This window comes from Tenrec ecaudatus, chromosome 10 (genome assembly GCF_050624435.1).
Source record: "Tenrec ecaudatus isolate mTenEca1 chromosome 10, mTenEca1.hap1, whole genome shotgun sequence".
NCBI classification, from domain to species: domain Eukaryota; kingdom Metazoa; phylum Chordata; class Mammalia; order Afrosoricida; family Tenrecidae; genus Tenrec; species Tenrec ecaudatus.
The window spans coordinates 115,461,173-115,475,636 of record NC_134539.1 but is presented as its reverse complement, the minus strand read 5'-3'; the positions used below and the strand labels follow the sequence as shown (position 1 = coordinate 115,475,636).

The 14,464-nt window shown below is 42.4% G+C and overlaps 1 protein-coding gene across 1 annotated transcript; it reads left to right on the top strand.

Annotated features, from left to right (window-relative positions):
• Positions 1–5,063: 5,063 nt before the first annotated feature.
• On the top strand, positions 5,064–13,799 carry TEFM (transcription elongation factor, mitochondrial). The gene is made up of 4 exons (XM_075561371.1): positions 5,064–5,150; positions 9,387–9,847; positions 12,528–12,677; positions 13,280–13,799. The coding sequence occupies exons 1-4, from the start codon at positions 5,120–5,122 to the stop codon at positions 13,715–13,717; spliced, it is 1,080 nt and encodes a 359-aa protein (XP_075417486.1). The 5' UTR covers positions 5,064–5,119; the 3' UTR covers positions 13,718–13,799.
• Positions 13,800–14,464: the final 665 nt, after the last annotated feature.

The following is a 14,464-nucleotide window of genomic DNA, read 5'->3' as shown; positions in this document are numbered from 1 at the left end:
AAAAGTCGCTCTCTCAACAAAAAAGGACATGCCTTAAACTCTACTTGAGTGATAACACTTAGCTTTTAGCCATTGTGTGTGAAATCTGCGAAGGGTTATCTTAAAGCTAAAATGCAAGTGTAAATGTCTTGGTTATCTGTTAATCAAACTAATTATACATTTTTCTCCTTAGCAGAAGTAACTTTAGCTAAACAATACTGCATAGTTTGGCAAAGAAAATAATAAATTTTATTAAGTTTTCACTTGCCATAAAAATTGTATAAAAGAAGAAATAAGTATTTCATAATATATTATTATTTCAAAAAATATTAAAAAATTGTATAAAAGAAGTGGAATTAATTATGCTGTCAAAGGTCACATTAATATGTATATATTGTTAATAATTTTGTTACTAATGTTAATCGGGGTCCAAACAAAAATTATTCTAAAGGTATAAATGCAACTATTTATAATTATGTAAATAATACTATATAGAATCTTTTTTTAATATAGAATCTTTTTATTGGGCTAACACTCTATCTTTTGTTCCCCTGAACAGTGAGAATAATAAAAAATGCTTGTAGCTACACAGCCAGAGGTCAGATAAGGCCACAATGTTTACTCAATTATGTTCTAGAAAGAGCATAGAAAGTTAAAATTTTCATTGCTAGAAGTTATCTTTGGTTAATCCTGTTTCTAAGATAGCTAAATAAATCACAACTAAGAACAATAATGAAAATAAATGCAATAAATGTAAGTTTAAACGTAGGGTGGGAAAAGGCCTCTTACACCTCTCTGGAAGAAACCGGGTTGCTAGATCAAAGTGACTGACAGAAATTCAAGGTGGCTGAGAGAGGGCTCTTCCCTGGCTTAACTCAGTCAAGCGTCTGATGCCATATTTCTTTTTTTTTTTTATAAACATTTTATTAGGGGCTCATACAACTCTTATACATACATCAATTGTATAAAGCACATCTGTACATTCTTCGCCCTAATCATTTTTTTTTCTTTTCTCCTCTTTTTTTTTTTTTTACATTTTATTAGGGACTCATACAACTCTTATCACAATCCATACATATACATACATCAATTGTATAAAGCACATCCATACATTCCCTGCCCCAATCATTCTCAAAGCATTTGCTCTCCACTTAAGCCCTTTGCATCAGGTCCTCTTTTTTTTTTTCCCCTCCTTCCCCGCTCCCCCCCTGAGGCCATATTTCATGTTAATCAAAGTATTTAAGTAAAAGTTAAAATAAAATAAATTAAAATTAAATGTTTTTTAAATTGAGTTTAAAATTTGGCATTACTAGGTCTATACTGTTTTATTTTAACTACTGTTACTAAAATAGTAATTTATAAAAATGATAATTGAACAGTAAAAAAATAGAAAGTTTGTAAGTCTATTTGCTTTCAGTCATCAATTTGAATCGTTAAAATGGGTATAGGCCATACCTGTAAAGAAGGTTTTATGGGGAAATAGATTTATGTACATATATTTATAGGTTTAGTATTAAAGTAGCAGATTAAAGTAGCAGATAGACACTAGGCCTCTACTCAAGTACTCTCTCAATATAAGAACACTTTGTTCTATTAACCTGGCACTCCTTGATGCTTACCTTCCTGACATGATCACTGAAGACCATGTGGGTGCATAAGCATGTGACAAAGAAAGCTGATGGTGCCCGGCTATCAAAAGATATAGTGTCTTGGGTCCTAAAGGCTTGAAGATAAGCAAGCCGCCATCTAGCTAAGAAGCAACAAAGCCTACACCAGGCTGTGTGATCATAAGGTGTCGATAGGATCAGGTATCAGGCATCAAAGATCAAAGACCCAGAAAAAGAAATCATCTCATTGTGAATGAGGGGTAGTGCAGAGGAGTGGAGACCCAAAGCCCATCTGTAGGCAACTGGACATCCCCTTAGAGAAGGGTCTCGGGGAGGAGACAAGCCAGTCAGGGTGCAAGATAGCATCGATGAAACATACAATATTCCTCTAGGTCTTTAATACTTCCTTTCCCCCACTATCATGACCCCAATTCTACCTTACAAATCTGGCTAGACAGCGCATGTACAGATAACACAGGGAATCCAGGACAGATAAACCCCTCAGGACCAATATTGAGAGTAGCCATACCAGGAGAGTAAGGGGAAGGTGTGGGGATATAGGGGGTACCGATCACAATGATCTCCCTATAACCTCCTCCCAGGGAGATGAACAACAGAAAAGTAGGTAAAGGTAGACATCAGTCAGTGTAAGACATGAATAAACAATAATTTATAAATTATCAAGGGTTCATGAGGGACGGAGGGGAAAAATGAGGCGATACCAAGGACTCAAATAAAAAGCAAATGTTTTGAGAATGATGATGGCTACAAATGTGCTTGACACAATGGATGGATAGATGGATTGTGATAAGTTGTACAAGCCCCAATAAAATGATTTTTTTTAAAAAAAGGCAGCTCTGAAAAGGGCAGCCTCATTCCGTGCTCTCAGTGTTCTGGACATTTGCAGACACTGGTGAAGATAGCTGTTGGCACAAGGAAAAGGAACCCTTCTCAGTGTTTCTTTAAACTTTCAACTATTCATTTGTGCCTAAGGCGGGGAAAAAAATGAAAGCCATGAAGAAACTTGCCTATGACTAAACATGAAAAAAGCATGTAAGCAGCCTGACATGCTTGCTAGGTGACCACTTGGGTGCACTTGTTGTGTGGAAATGGGGGGGAAAGGCAGCATTAAGAAAACAAGCTCAGTCTGGTCACTAACCCCCGAGAACCTGGTTCACTGGAAGTAAAGAAGATGATGAGAGCGGGTTGGCTGAAGCTCAGGGCCTAGCCCAGGGGGCTAAAGTTGTTAAAAGAAAAAATTGTGACTGGGCCCATGATCAAAGGCAAGGTGACCAATGGGCACCCTGGTGGAACCAAGTGAGGCAGTCTACACAGAGTTAACCAAAACCTGATCAGATGAAAAGAAGTTATTTAAGCCTGTGAATTGGTACGTATTTCTACTGACTTTATGGACGACCTGTCCTCATTTGACTTTACTTATGGATGCAGACTCACAAGGTTCCAATTGAAATAAAGATTCTTCACAACAAAAAACTTGCTTGTCTTCTCAAAGCACTAAGTTATACATAAATAGGCAGTACAAAATTGGATGCCCAAAATTGAGGGAATAAAGGCATAAAGTAAATAGCTTACAAACTTTTATAGATAAAGATATAAAATATTCTTATTTAAAATAACTTACTTATAAAGTATTACATTTAAATAAAGCTGGTAGAGTTCAAACTGTATGTATTTTAGTTTTATTTTGTTAGAACTATTGTCCTTGTTTTGAAAATTGTATGTGACAAAAAGTTGTGTAAAGATGTCATGTTAATCTGACACCGAGCCTTTGACTGTTCCCATGACACCTGCAGGCAAAGATTTATAATCATGATTTGCTTAAGTCCCTGCAAACCTGACAGATTGTCCAGCACCAACTCCACAACTTCTTGAGGAAGGCAGGACCCCAGCCATGAGCGAGCAGCCTCCCTGTGCACCCGTCCCAACCCGGTGACTGTATCCTCATAAAGCGGTGTGTGTCCACTGGACTTGCACCACGTAGATAAAGGCCCTTTACCATCATGCTCACAACTCGGACCACGGTCAAGGTGAACGGGCTTGTTGCCTGAGCTCACCACTCACGTCACAAGGCTGCCCTGCCTGACGCAGAATGAAAGGCTCATTCTTCTGTAAAAGACCCCTTACACTAGGACTATCTCAGGTTTCTTGATAGTGTTATCTCAGTCTAGTTTTCTGCAAATTGTAATGAAACTATTAAAACGTGGTACAATAGGTCATGAATGTACTTTAAGGCTTTCCTGAAAGCATGATTTTCTTGCTCTTTTGGCCTCACCCCCTGCTTGTCTCCCTGTCTGGTTACAACCAGGTGTTGCAGGTTCTGCAGCCACATATAATTAATTGAAGTATTAACAGATTAAAAGCCATCATTTAAAAATTGTCAGAACAAATTCATTAAGAAAGTTCATCCAAAACCCTATAGAAGCTGTTAAACTTATGATATTGGAAACCAACCTATGTGCAAAAGAAATTACTGATGAATCAACCATTTAATTCCCAAACAGAGTAAGGAATGAGGCAGATTAGCAAAGGAAACTCCATTTTTTAACTGCTAAATGACCAGTGACCTGCCTCCTTCCCCCTCCCATCTCGGAAAGCTCCACTAGTAATTGATTTTAGAGTGTATTCTCATGTAACCAGGTGCAGGACGCTACAATTAGTTTAACTATTCTTCAATATATCATTTGTGTTCATATTGCTCCTTTTAATGTATAATCTAAATGGTGTAATCTTGTTATGATAACCCGAAGGTTAGAGTCAATTTTGGTGGTGCTTCTTTTATAAGGAATGTACCTTGTAAGGCACCCTTGCTCTTCTTGAGGTTACCAAATGTTATCATCACTGCTGTCCCGTAATGCTCCCTAACCCTAAAGAATAGTAACATTGAATTCGTTTTCTGCTTCTGTCCACACTTGCTTCAGTGTTAAACAAAGGATAAATTAGTTTTACGCCTTGAAAGATGAACTAAAATGTGGACTCGGGACTGCAATCAAAGAATCGCTTTTAGATTCCAGCAATTCGGTTATAACTGAATAAAAACTGTTCTAGATTATCAAGACATTGTAGTGGCTGCCATTTACTCCAACCAGCAACACTCTCCTCCGCCAGACCCTGCTCTGAGCCTCAACCTGAGCTCCAGGCTCCAGAGGAGGCTCCTCATTCGGTGTTCCCTGGAACGAAGTCTTGGGAAGCACAGGCCCAAAGTAGTCCAGGCGCTTCCTTTCCAGATATTCCCATCCCCACCTATCCAGCCAAGGTCACGGGCCGGTCGGAGCGAACTTGTCCGGGGATGAAGAGGAACACCCACGGACCACGCAGAGGTTTGAGGTAGGGGCGGGGAGCTAAGCTGCGGCGACCCACTGCCAACCGGACTCACTTCCGGTCTCCGCGGAACGGAGTTCTCGCCGGAACCTTCCTGCCGATTTCCGCCAGAGCGCTTTTGGGCGGCGCCCCGGAACCGGAAGTTGGCGGAGGGGGAAGGGCGTACAGAGCTCTCTGATGTAGCTGGGAACAACATGAACTTCTCTGGACTTCTCTTGGCGGGAGGTAGGATGCCTGGGATTCAGGGTTCACTTCCCTGCCTGCCCTCAGCCCCCGATTCAGGACTGACTCCCTTTCACGTCCTACTCCCCTCTGACGCGGCGACTGCGGGCCCCGAGCTCGGAGAGTTGGGCTTGCTTGGCTTGTGATTGAGGGGCCAGGGCGACTTCCATTTCGTTCTCCAAAGCTGCCGCTCGGATGGCTCTTCTCCTTACCAAAGACATGCTCTTGGTGGAACTTGAGAAAAGTGGACACAAGAGAATCAGAAACACCCTTCAATCTTACCACTCGGCAACATTCTAGAGCAGGGGTTCTCAACCTCCTTCGGGCCGCGACCCTTTCATACAGTTCTTCGTACAGTCCCCCCAACCATCACATGATTTTCGTTGCGACTTCATCACTGTCATTTTGCTGCTGTGATGAATCCGGCGACCCCTGTGAAAGGGTCGTTTGGGGTCGCCACCCACAGGTTGAAAACCGCCGTACTAGACGTTTCTCATAAACATAAACTTTCCTTCTATTTGGTCCCACCAGAAGAGAGGGAAACTGTAGTGAAAAAGAAAATAAAGCCAGAAGACAAATACTCATGAATAATAATTTCGAAAAGAACCCTCTAAAGTTAAAAATGCTGTCCAAAACGCTAAAGGGTTAAAAGCTTGTTTTTAAGTGCTTCTAAATAGGCATAAAATAAAATCTCCAGATAGTAAACTGTAGGATTGATCCATACAAGTCAAAAGATGCTTCTAGTGACCAAGCCAAACCCCTCTTTTAAAAATGGCTTTGAAACTAAACATTTTTTTACAGCTCTTATAACAATCCATACTTCAGTTGTATCAAGCACATTTGTACAGATGTTGCCATCATTACTTTCAAAACATTTCCTTTCTATTTGAGCCCTTGGCATCAGTTCATCATTTTTCCTACCCTTCCACCCATGTGACCCCTTGATAAATTATAAATTATTATTTTCATATCTGATGTCATCCACGGTCTCCCATCACCCATGTTTCTCTTGTTCATGAGGGGACGGGGGGGGGTGTTATACGTCAATCATTTTGATTGTTTTTCTTTCCCTTTGCCCCCCCCCCCATCTTCTCCCTACCGTGATGGTATTGCTACTCCCATTATTGTTCCTAAGGAGTTTATCTGTCCAGGATCCTGTGTACCAAGAGATATTATCTACCAGTGTACTTGCTCTGGTCTAGTCGGATTTGTAAGGTAGAATTGGGGTCATGATAGTGGGGGGCTGGCGGGAGCATTAAAGAACCAGAGGAAAGTTGTGTGTTTCGTTGGTGCTATATTGCACCCTTGCTCATCCCTTCCTTGTGACCCTTCTGTGGGGAATTTCCAGTTGTCTACAGATGGACTTTAGGTCTCCACTCCACCCCCTCTCGTTCACATCGTTAGGATTGAGTCTTCTGATACCCGATCCAGTCAATACCTTATGATCACATACGCTAGTTTGCTTTTCCCTGTGGCCTTTGTTGGTTTCCTGCTAGATGGCCACTTGCATAAATTCAACTCTTTAAGGCCCCCAACGCTATCTCTTTTGATAACCAGGCACCATCAGCTTTCTTCACATTTTTTTATGCCCCCATTTTTTCTTTAGCGATAGTGTTGGGAAAGTGAGCATCACAGAATGTCAGGTTATTAGAAGAAAGTGTTCTTGCGTTGAGGGAGGACTTGAGTAGAGGCCCTATGTCTGTCTGCTACCTTGATACTTAACCTATAAATATATGTACATAGACTTATATCCCTATTGTTATAAATATATTTACATATGTACATGCCTATATTCATACCTTGTGTTAGGGTTCTCTAGAGAGACAAAACCAGATTGCTAGTAATTATTTATATATATATTTATATAAAGATAGCTATATAACACAAGAAATGAACCATTAAATTATATACAGATAGATAATACAAGAAATTAACAGTTAAATTATAAAGCAGTGAGACACTAGCAGTCCTTTAAGTCTTGAGAGCTGCCAGTTCCTTTTCTTCCCCCCCCCCCCCCAGTTCCTTTTCTATAGAGAGAGCTGGGCTATATATATCCAGGCAGCAAACAGCAAGGCAGGTTACCAACTGTCACTAACTGTCGGTCCCCAGCTCCAGAGATGAACATTCCAATCGAGTGGTCTTAAAGGGACCTTAACTTACAGCGACACAGTCCACAGGCTAGGCGTCCCACAGGTAGTGTACCCTTTAAATTGAGGCAAAGAACTAGCAAGGCTAGGCTCACCGAGCCATTTATCTCTCCGCCCTTCAATTAATCCTACTTGTGTTTATCGGCCAGGCTGGCACAATAAACTATAGCAATCCACCCCTTGCCAAACTGTACCTGTACACAATTCTTTAGCCATCTATATTTATATAATTTCCAGACATTAATGAAATCACACTTATACTTATCATCAATCATTTATCATACATATAAATGAAAAATTAAGTCAAATTGTATCTGATATAACATACCTGAACAAAGGAAGTATATGCAATAATCACATACAAAGAAAATACATTGACAATTTCAAACCTCACTTTTGCAATTGATCACGTCATAATTGATAGGTAGAACTACCTTCTATTACTACCTATTCTGTATTACCTTTGCGCTCAGCAAGCACCTCAGCTGGCTGTGGGTTTTTGCTTGGGGTGGAGGGGGGTGACCCAGACCTTCATTCCTGAGGGGTCTGGGTCATTATAAGTCCTGTCAGGATTGGGTTGCTGCAACTTACCATTTACGTTAATACCAGGGCATGGTAACATTAAGAGTTGGCCTATGGGATCTCCTGGATTCCAGACATATTCTTCTTTACCTCCATTATGTAACACCAGTCCAATTTCTCCTTGGTAATCAGGATCAATCACACCACTTAGTACAGTGACACCCTTCCTGACCTGCTAATCCAAAGGCTTGAGAAGCCCAAAGTGCCCAGGGGGCATTCTCAGCTGCCAGTTCAGTGGAAACCGTGCTGTGTTTCCAGGTGGGAGAGTTCCTTCCTTCGGGACCAGGATCTCCAGACCTGAGGAACACAGGGTTGCTGGGACAGGAAGCAAAAATGCTGCAAGTGGATCACTAGGAGTAATAGTGAGTGGTCCCACCCCTTGGTTCCTGGACCCATGAATCCTGGCTATTGGAGACACAGCACCACATATTGGCCACTGGTTTAGAGTGTATACAGCTTCCTGGAGAACATTGCCCCAGCCCCGCAAGTTGTTGTCACCTAGTTGGCGCCGTAATTGTGTCTTTAGGAGTCCATTCCATCATTCTATCAAGCCGGCAGCTTCAGGATGATGAGGAACATGATACGACCAGTGGATTCCATGGGAATGGGCCCATTGCTGCACTGCATTTGCTGTGAAGTGAGTTCCTTGATCTGAAGCAATGCTTTGTGGGATGCCCTGCCGGTGGAGGAGGCATTCTGTAAGTCCACAAATGGTAGTTTTGGCAGAAGCATCACATGCAGGGAAGGCAAATCCATACCCAGAGTAGGTGTCTATTCCAGTAAGAACAAAACGCTGTCCCCTCCATGATGGAAGTGGTCTTATGTAATCAACCTGCCACCAAGTTGCTGGCTGATCTCTCTGAGGAATGGTCCCATATCTTGGACTTCCACATTTAAACTATCGCTTGCCTCTGTAAATGCCCTTTGCCTCCTAGTTCTTTCCTCTATTTCCTTTACTTTCCTCCCGTCCCACTATCATGTCGCACCTTCATTTGGCCCTTTGCACTTCCTCTTGGCTACCATTGCACTCTGTCAACCCTACCAGGCATTCTACACCCTCCTCGCCATCAATTTTAGATCTCTTGTTGTTCCCTTGTCTCTGGGTTTGTTGGCTCCCCACTCCCTTTCCCCCACCTCCTCCTTTCCTCTGCCCTCCTAGAACTGTCAGCCCTGTTTTTTTTCTCCTCGGGCTTGTGTATCCTGCCTACCTGAGATAGATGGACATGAAAAAGAAGATGGAAAGGGCCTATAAATTGCGGGTCTGTCTGCTGACCCTTATGTATGTTTTCTGATCGAGTCTGATGAGGTGCCGAGCCCTGTCCTCTGAGTCTGAAGTCTATTTTTGAGATTTCTTGGGGACTTCATTGCTTTGAAACTAAACCTGTTTTAAAGATGCTTTTCCGGAATAAGGCCCTCTTAAACGACAGGAAAATCTGTCCTTTTGCAAAAAGCGATGTCACTAATTCTAGGAGGAGGGCCTCTGACCTTGGATTCCACCTTTTTCTTCTAGTGAGGTGGAGGTGCTGTCCAGCTCCAGGGCGGTCATCCCTTTTCCAGGCCCTACATAATTCCTGCTGTTGGGGAAAATCTGCACCTCAGAAAAGTGTTCCCAATGCCGCCCTTGGTGACGACAGGGCAAAGGCGTCTGCACATGCAATCGACAAGCTCTTCTCTTCGGAGCAGCAGTCTTCCATCCTGCACGTGCTGAACACTGCATCCGATAAACAACTGGAAGCTTTCAAGTTGCTCCGTGGAAGAAAGTCCATCAATATTGTGGCGCACAGAGAGAAGTTTGGGCCGTTTCAGAATCTGGAGAGTTTGATGCAGGTACCCTTGTTCCAGTATAAAACCGCCGTGCAGGTTTGTAACTCCATTCTTTGTCCAGAGACTGGGAAGAAAAAAAGAAAACTACAGGAAAACCGGCTCTTGGGAAAGCTCATCAAGCCAGACATAGGAAGAGAGAGACTGAAGGTAAGCCACTTCTTAACATCCGTTACAAGATATATTTGTGAGGATTGTTGAGGAAATACCTGATTGTGCCTGAGGGGAGTGGTGAGAAATTAAAATGCAAAGATGAATTATATACATGAAGTTCAGATTCTATCCATGATTACACATAGTAAATCATGATTATGGAAATTTATAACAACACAAGTATATATAATTTTTTTCTCTCACGTTCCCATGGGAAACCCTATATATAATTTTTTTACAAGTATATTTTTAACCTTTCCAGTAGAATTTAAAATTATTTTCTGGCCCCCTCCTCTCCTTTAAAAAAACTCCTGTTCAATGTTGTCTTAAAGAACTAAGTATTTTTAAAAAAAAGAAGTAAGTATTAAAAACTCTCAGCTCGTCAGGTAAGCATTAGGTTTTGCAGGAACGTTAGCCTTGTGTAGCGTTACTTGATAACATACAGTGCGCATCATTGTTTCTGGGCCAGTGGTTTTGTGGTTTGGTAGCTTTGGGGAAATATGGACAGTTTTAAAAACATTTGGGAAGCTCTTCTCAGGAAAAAAGCTTACCCCACATACACTGAATTTTGCATATTCTTTAAGAGGATTTGAATATTTCTGTACATCCAACCATAGACTCTTACTATAAGCTCTTGCCATAGCTGATTTGGAACATACTTGAACCAAAATTTCCAGGGACAACTTCCATCCAAATTCATACTATTTCTATTCATATGACACAGTGACTACTGCTTTATACTTAGATTGTAGTGGTAGTGTATCGTCTTTAGAGGGGCTGTGTTCTAAAGTCAATTTGTGTGGAGAAAAGTACATATTTCCAAATCCTTAGAAAAATATATTTGTTGCTCATGAAGTACTAGGGCACATGGTTCTGGGTACAAACTTTTAAAACAGCGGTACTCAGCCTGTGGGATGCGACCCCTTTGGGGGTCAAATGACCCTTTGACAGAGGTGTTAGAATGGTCTTAGGAACCAAGACACTGCTCCTTAATGTCTCCAGGTGGGTCCGCCCACATACGTGTACCTGGCATGAAGACTGTTACCCATGCTACACCATGCTTCAAGACAAAATTTCCTTTATTTGTAATTAGAAATAAGTATTTAATAATATACAATTACATATTATTTTGTGACTCATCACTATGCTTTAATTATATTCAATTTGTAACAATGAAAATATATCCTGCATATCAGATATTTACATGATGATTCACAACAGTAGAAAAATGAGTTATGAAGTAGCAACAAAAATAATTTTATGGTTAGGGGTTACCATAACATGAGGAACTGTATTAAGGGGTCATGGCATTAAGAAGGTTGAGAACCATTGTTTTAAAATATGTCTTGTGCACACTAACCTTAAGAACCATTAAGCTAAAAGAAGGAACCAAAAGACTTGTGGTCTGTAGTTGTCTAGGCTGCCAGACAGTCTGCTTTTAAAGAGTTTTCTCTGATCCTTAATAGTGAAATGGAGGTGAGTATACAATTAAGTTTCTGCCTCTGTAGTTCTAGAACCTATTAGCAGTTTCTTTGTTGTCCTAACTCATTGAACCATGTGGGAGTGGGAGTGAGTTGAAGCCACTCTACTGTAGTCAGCCCGAACTGCCCACTGAGTGAGATAGAACCACAGATCCAGCTGTCTGGTAGACACTCCCCTGCAAGTTCTGTACATCCAAAAACCAAACCTGTTGCCCTGGAGGTGATTCTGACCTACTGAGACCCAGGATGTATAGAGGAGCCCTGGTGTAGTGATCATGCTTTAGGCTGCTGACCAAGAGGCCAGCAGTTCAAAATCACCAGGCACCCCACAAGAGAGAGATGAAGCTTTCTGCTCCTGTAAAGAGTTAGTCTCAGAAACCCCCGGGGCAGTTCTACCCTGCCCTGCAAGGTCGCCAGGAGTCGGAATCGACTGGATGGCAATGGGCTTGTTTAGTTTGGAACTGCCCCATAGGTGCCTTGACTGTCACGGGTAGTGCAGCAAACTGCCAGACCTTTCTTCCATGGTGCTCTTGGGTAGCTTCAAACCGCCAGCCTTGGCTAGCCGAGGCCAAGCTGCTCCTCTCATGCCCAAATATCAATTCTAGTCCAGTGACCTGGCACGGCCTTAGGTTTTTAATACTGTTGTTACATCAGGAGCCTCCCACATGACTGGCAGTGATATTTCTGCAATGTAAATCTTTGTCACTTCTGCATGTTACATGCTCTGCAGGCTGCTTATCACTGAGAAAAAGCAAGCTACTTAACTTTGCAGAAGTCTCCCTACCTCTGCCTGTCTTCCTCCTGCGAGCGAGGTGACATTGGAACTTTGTGTTGACTCCATCCCCTAGTCCTCCAGTGCCCTCCATGACACTCCTCTCTCCAGAGACTGCTGGGTGCTAGCACTTCTTGTCATGTAGGAGACCCTGTCCTTTGGTCCCCTTATCTTCAATAGTCTCCACCAACACTTGTGGATTTGAATGCCTACTTTGGGCTTCATGCCCTGGAGTGAGAAGAGGGTTTCTCGTCAATCAACTGATCCTGGTTACCCTTTAGCAGTACCTAACTATTGCATTTTTGAAAAAACTTCCCCGTTCAGAGTGCGAATTTGTTCTTGATACATAAACTGATTAGGCGTTCTGAGAACATAGCTTAAATCATGTAACTGTTTCCATTTCTAAACAGCCTTTTTGTTTCAGGGAATTCATAGTATCGTATCTATTGTTTTTGGTACCCGAAGAATTGCCTGGGCCCACCTTGACCGGAACATGACACTGCTGGACTGGCAGCAAGACGAAAGCTGCAAAATGACAAAAGGAACATACCTGTCAGCGGGCTACTTAGAAGAGGTAAGACAGGTAGGCCTCCTGCCTCCTTGAGCACCATGGTGTCATTCAGTCTCCGAGTCCCCAAAAGAATGTATAAAGGTCAGGATGGACTTTCTTTTGGCACTTCGCCCCGGGATCTTTTTCTGTTGGATCTTTTTTCACATCGCTCAGTGATGGCAACGTGTACTGTTCTACATGTTTTAGTCAGCACCATCAGATGCTCATACATCTGAGAACTGGTTCAAGTAGTCTTTTTTTTTTTTTTTTTCTGGTTCAAGTAGTCTTAAGTGAATCATTGTAGATCAGGCTGGTTGATGCTAGGCTACTTATTCTAAAGATGAGTGAAACTGTTTTAAACTGTCCAATCTGGAGACCAAACTGGAACAGAGCAATAATGAGGTCTGTAGAAAGAACTGATGCATAGGATTAAGCCATTTGCCCCCGACAGAGCCATGCCCAGAACTTAGCTCTCCTGACTCCTCCAAACAATGTATTTTCAATTATTCCAGAATTGTCAAGGGCAATTTAAATACCCTGATTATGATGTCTTCCAATAGAGAGCGGAACCTAGACATTAAAATGTCGTGATTTCTGCTTACTGTGCTTTTTGTTTTATCTTAAAGATGTCTTCTGTCATTTCAAAGATGCCTACAGCTGACATCTATGTTCTGGAAAAAAACGGACTTCCGATTCAGAATTCCTCGCTGTTCCCGATACTCTTACACTTCCATATCGTGGAAGCCATGCTGTATGCCTTGTTAAATAAGACATTTGCCCAAGATGGCCAGCACCAGGTGCTGAGCATGAACCGGACTACAGTGGGAAAGCACTTTGAGCTAATGATCGGAGACGCGAGGACAAGTGGGAAAGAGCTCGTGAAGCGGCTTCTCTCCGAGTCTGTCCTGAAGGCCGAGCCTCGAGTAGCCTTCCCCCTGGACAAAGTGGTCCTGTACAGACAGATGCTTTCTTCTACCGAACAGAACAGAGTGGAAGAGCTCTATGACTCCCTGCTCCAGGCCGTCGCCTTCTATGAGTTAGCAGTGTTTGACCCTGAGCCTTAAAACCCTCAGCTTAATCTGTGCCACATTATATTGATGTATATTTATTTCTTAAGCTATAAAACAAATGAGTTTTGAACATCTGCTTAACGTGTGAGAAAACAAGTTTGAGTGTATTTTAGATGTTTAGTCGGAATTTAGGCTTCGAGATTCTGTGGCTTTCCAGGTCTAAGTGGTCCACAGTGAAATGCTTGCCCAACAGCCAAAGCGAGAAGCAACGTTCTCCCCCCTTGCAATGCAGTGAATCGTTTAATGTGACTCTTCTGGCCATGGCCTTCATAAAGACAAGCTGGCCCTGGCCCTGTGGGTTCCCGTGGTATGAGTCTGTGGGAGCAGGATCTTCACCTTTCTCACAGGAGCACCTGGCAGTCTCAAACTAGTTAGCCTCGTGTAGGGTGGATGCCTGGGCATAGACTCTCGGTGGTGGTGGTTCGTTTCTTTAAGTTTGGGCCAAAGCTTTTGTTATTCTCACCACATGATTTGCTTTCCTGCTGGGTCTGGGTAAGATACTGGATGACATGATTCAGCTGTGGGCGTCCTGATTGCCATCTTGCAATCAGATCAGCTATCAATCATCCTGCTGTAAGATGGGCGCTCTCAGAAGCAGGTGTATGAAGTGGAGTTCCTCTCTTCTCCATCACCTCCGCTCCTTAGTGCTCTAACTTGACGCGTTTGCCCTGTACATGCATAAACATCTCCACCTTGGGTGTGCTGTTGGCATCTCAAACTATGTATGTCTGATGAAAAGAA

Excerpts from the sequence above, each read along its gene's own strand:
- TEFM (XM_075561371.1), top strand. The coding sequence starts at position 5,120 with ATGAACTTCTCTGGACTTCTCTTGGCGGGAG. Across the intron at positions 5,151-9,386 it reads TGGACTTCTCTTGGCGGGAG|TGAGGTGGAGGTGCTGTCCA; the intron begins GTAGGATGCCTG and ends TTTTTCTTCTAG. Across the intron at positions 12,678-13,279 it reads CAGCGGGCTACTTAGAAGAG|ATGTCTTCTGTCATTTCAAA; the intron begins GTAAGACAGGTA and ends TTTATCTTAAAG.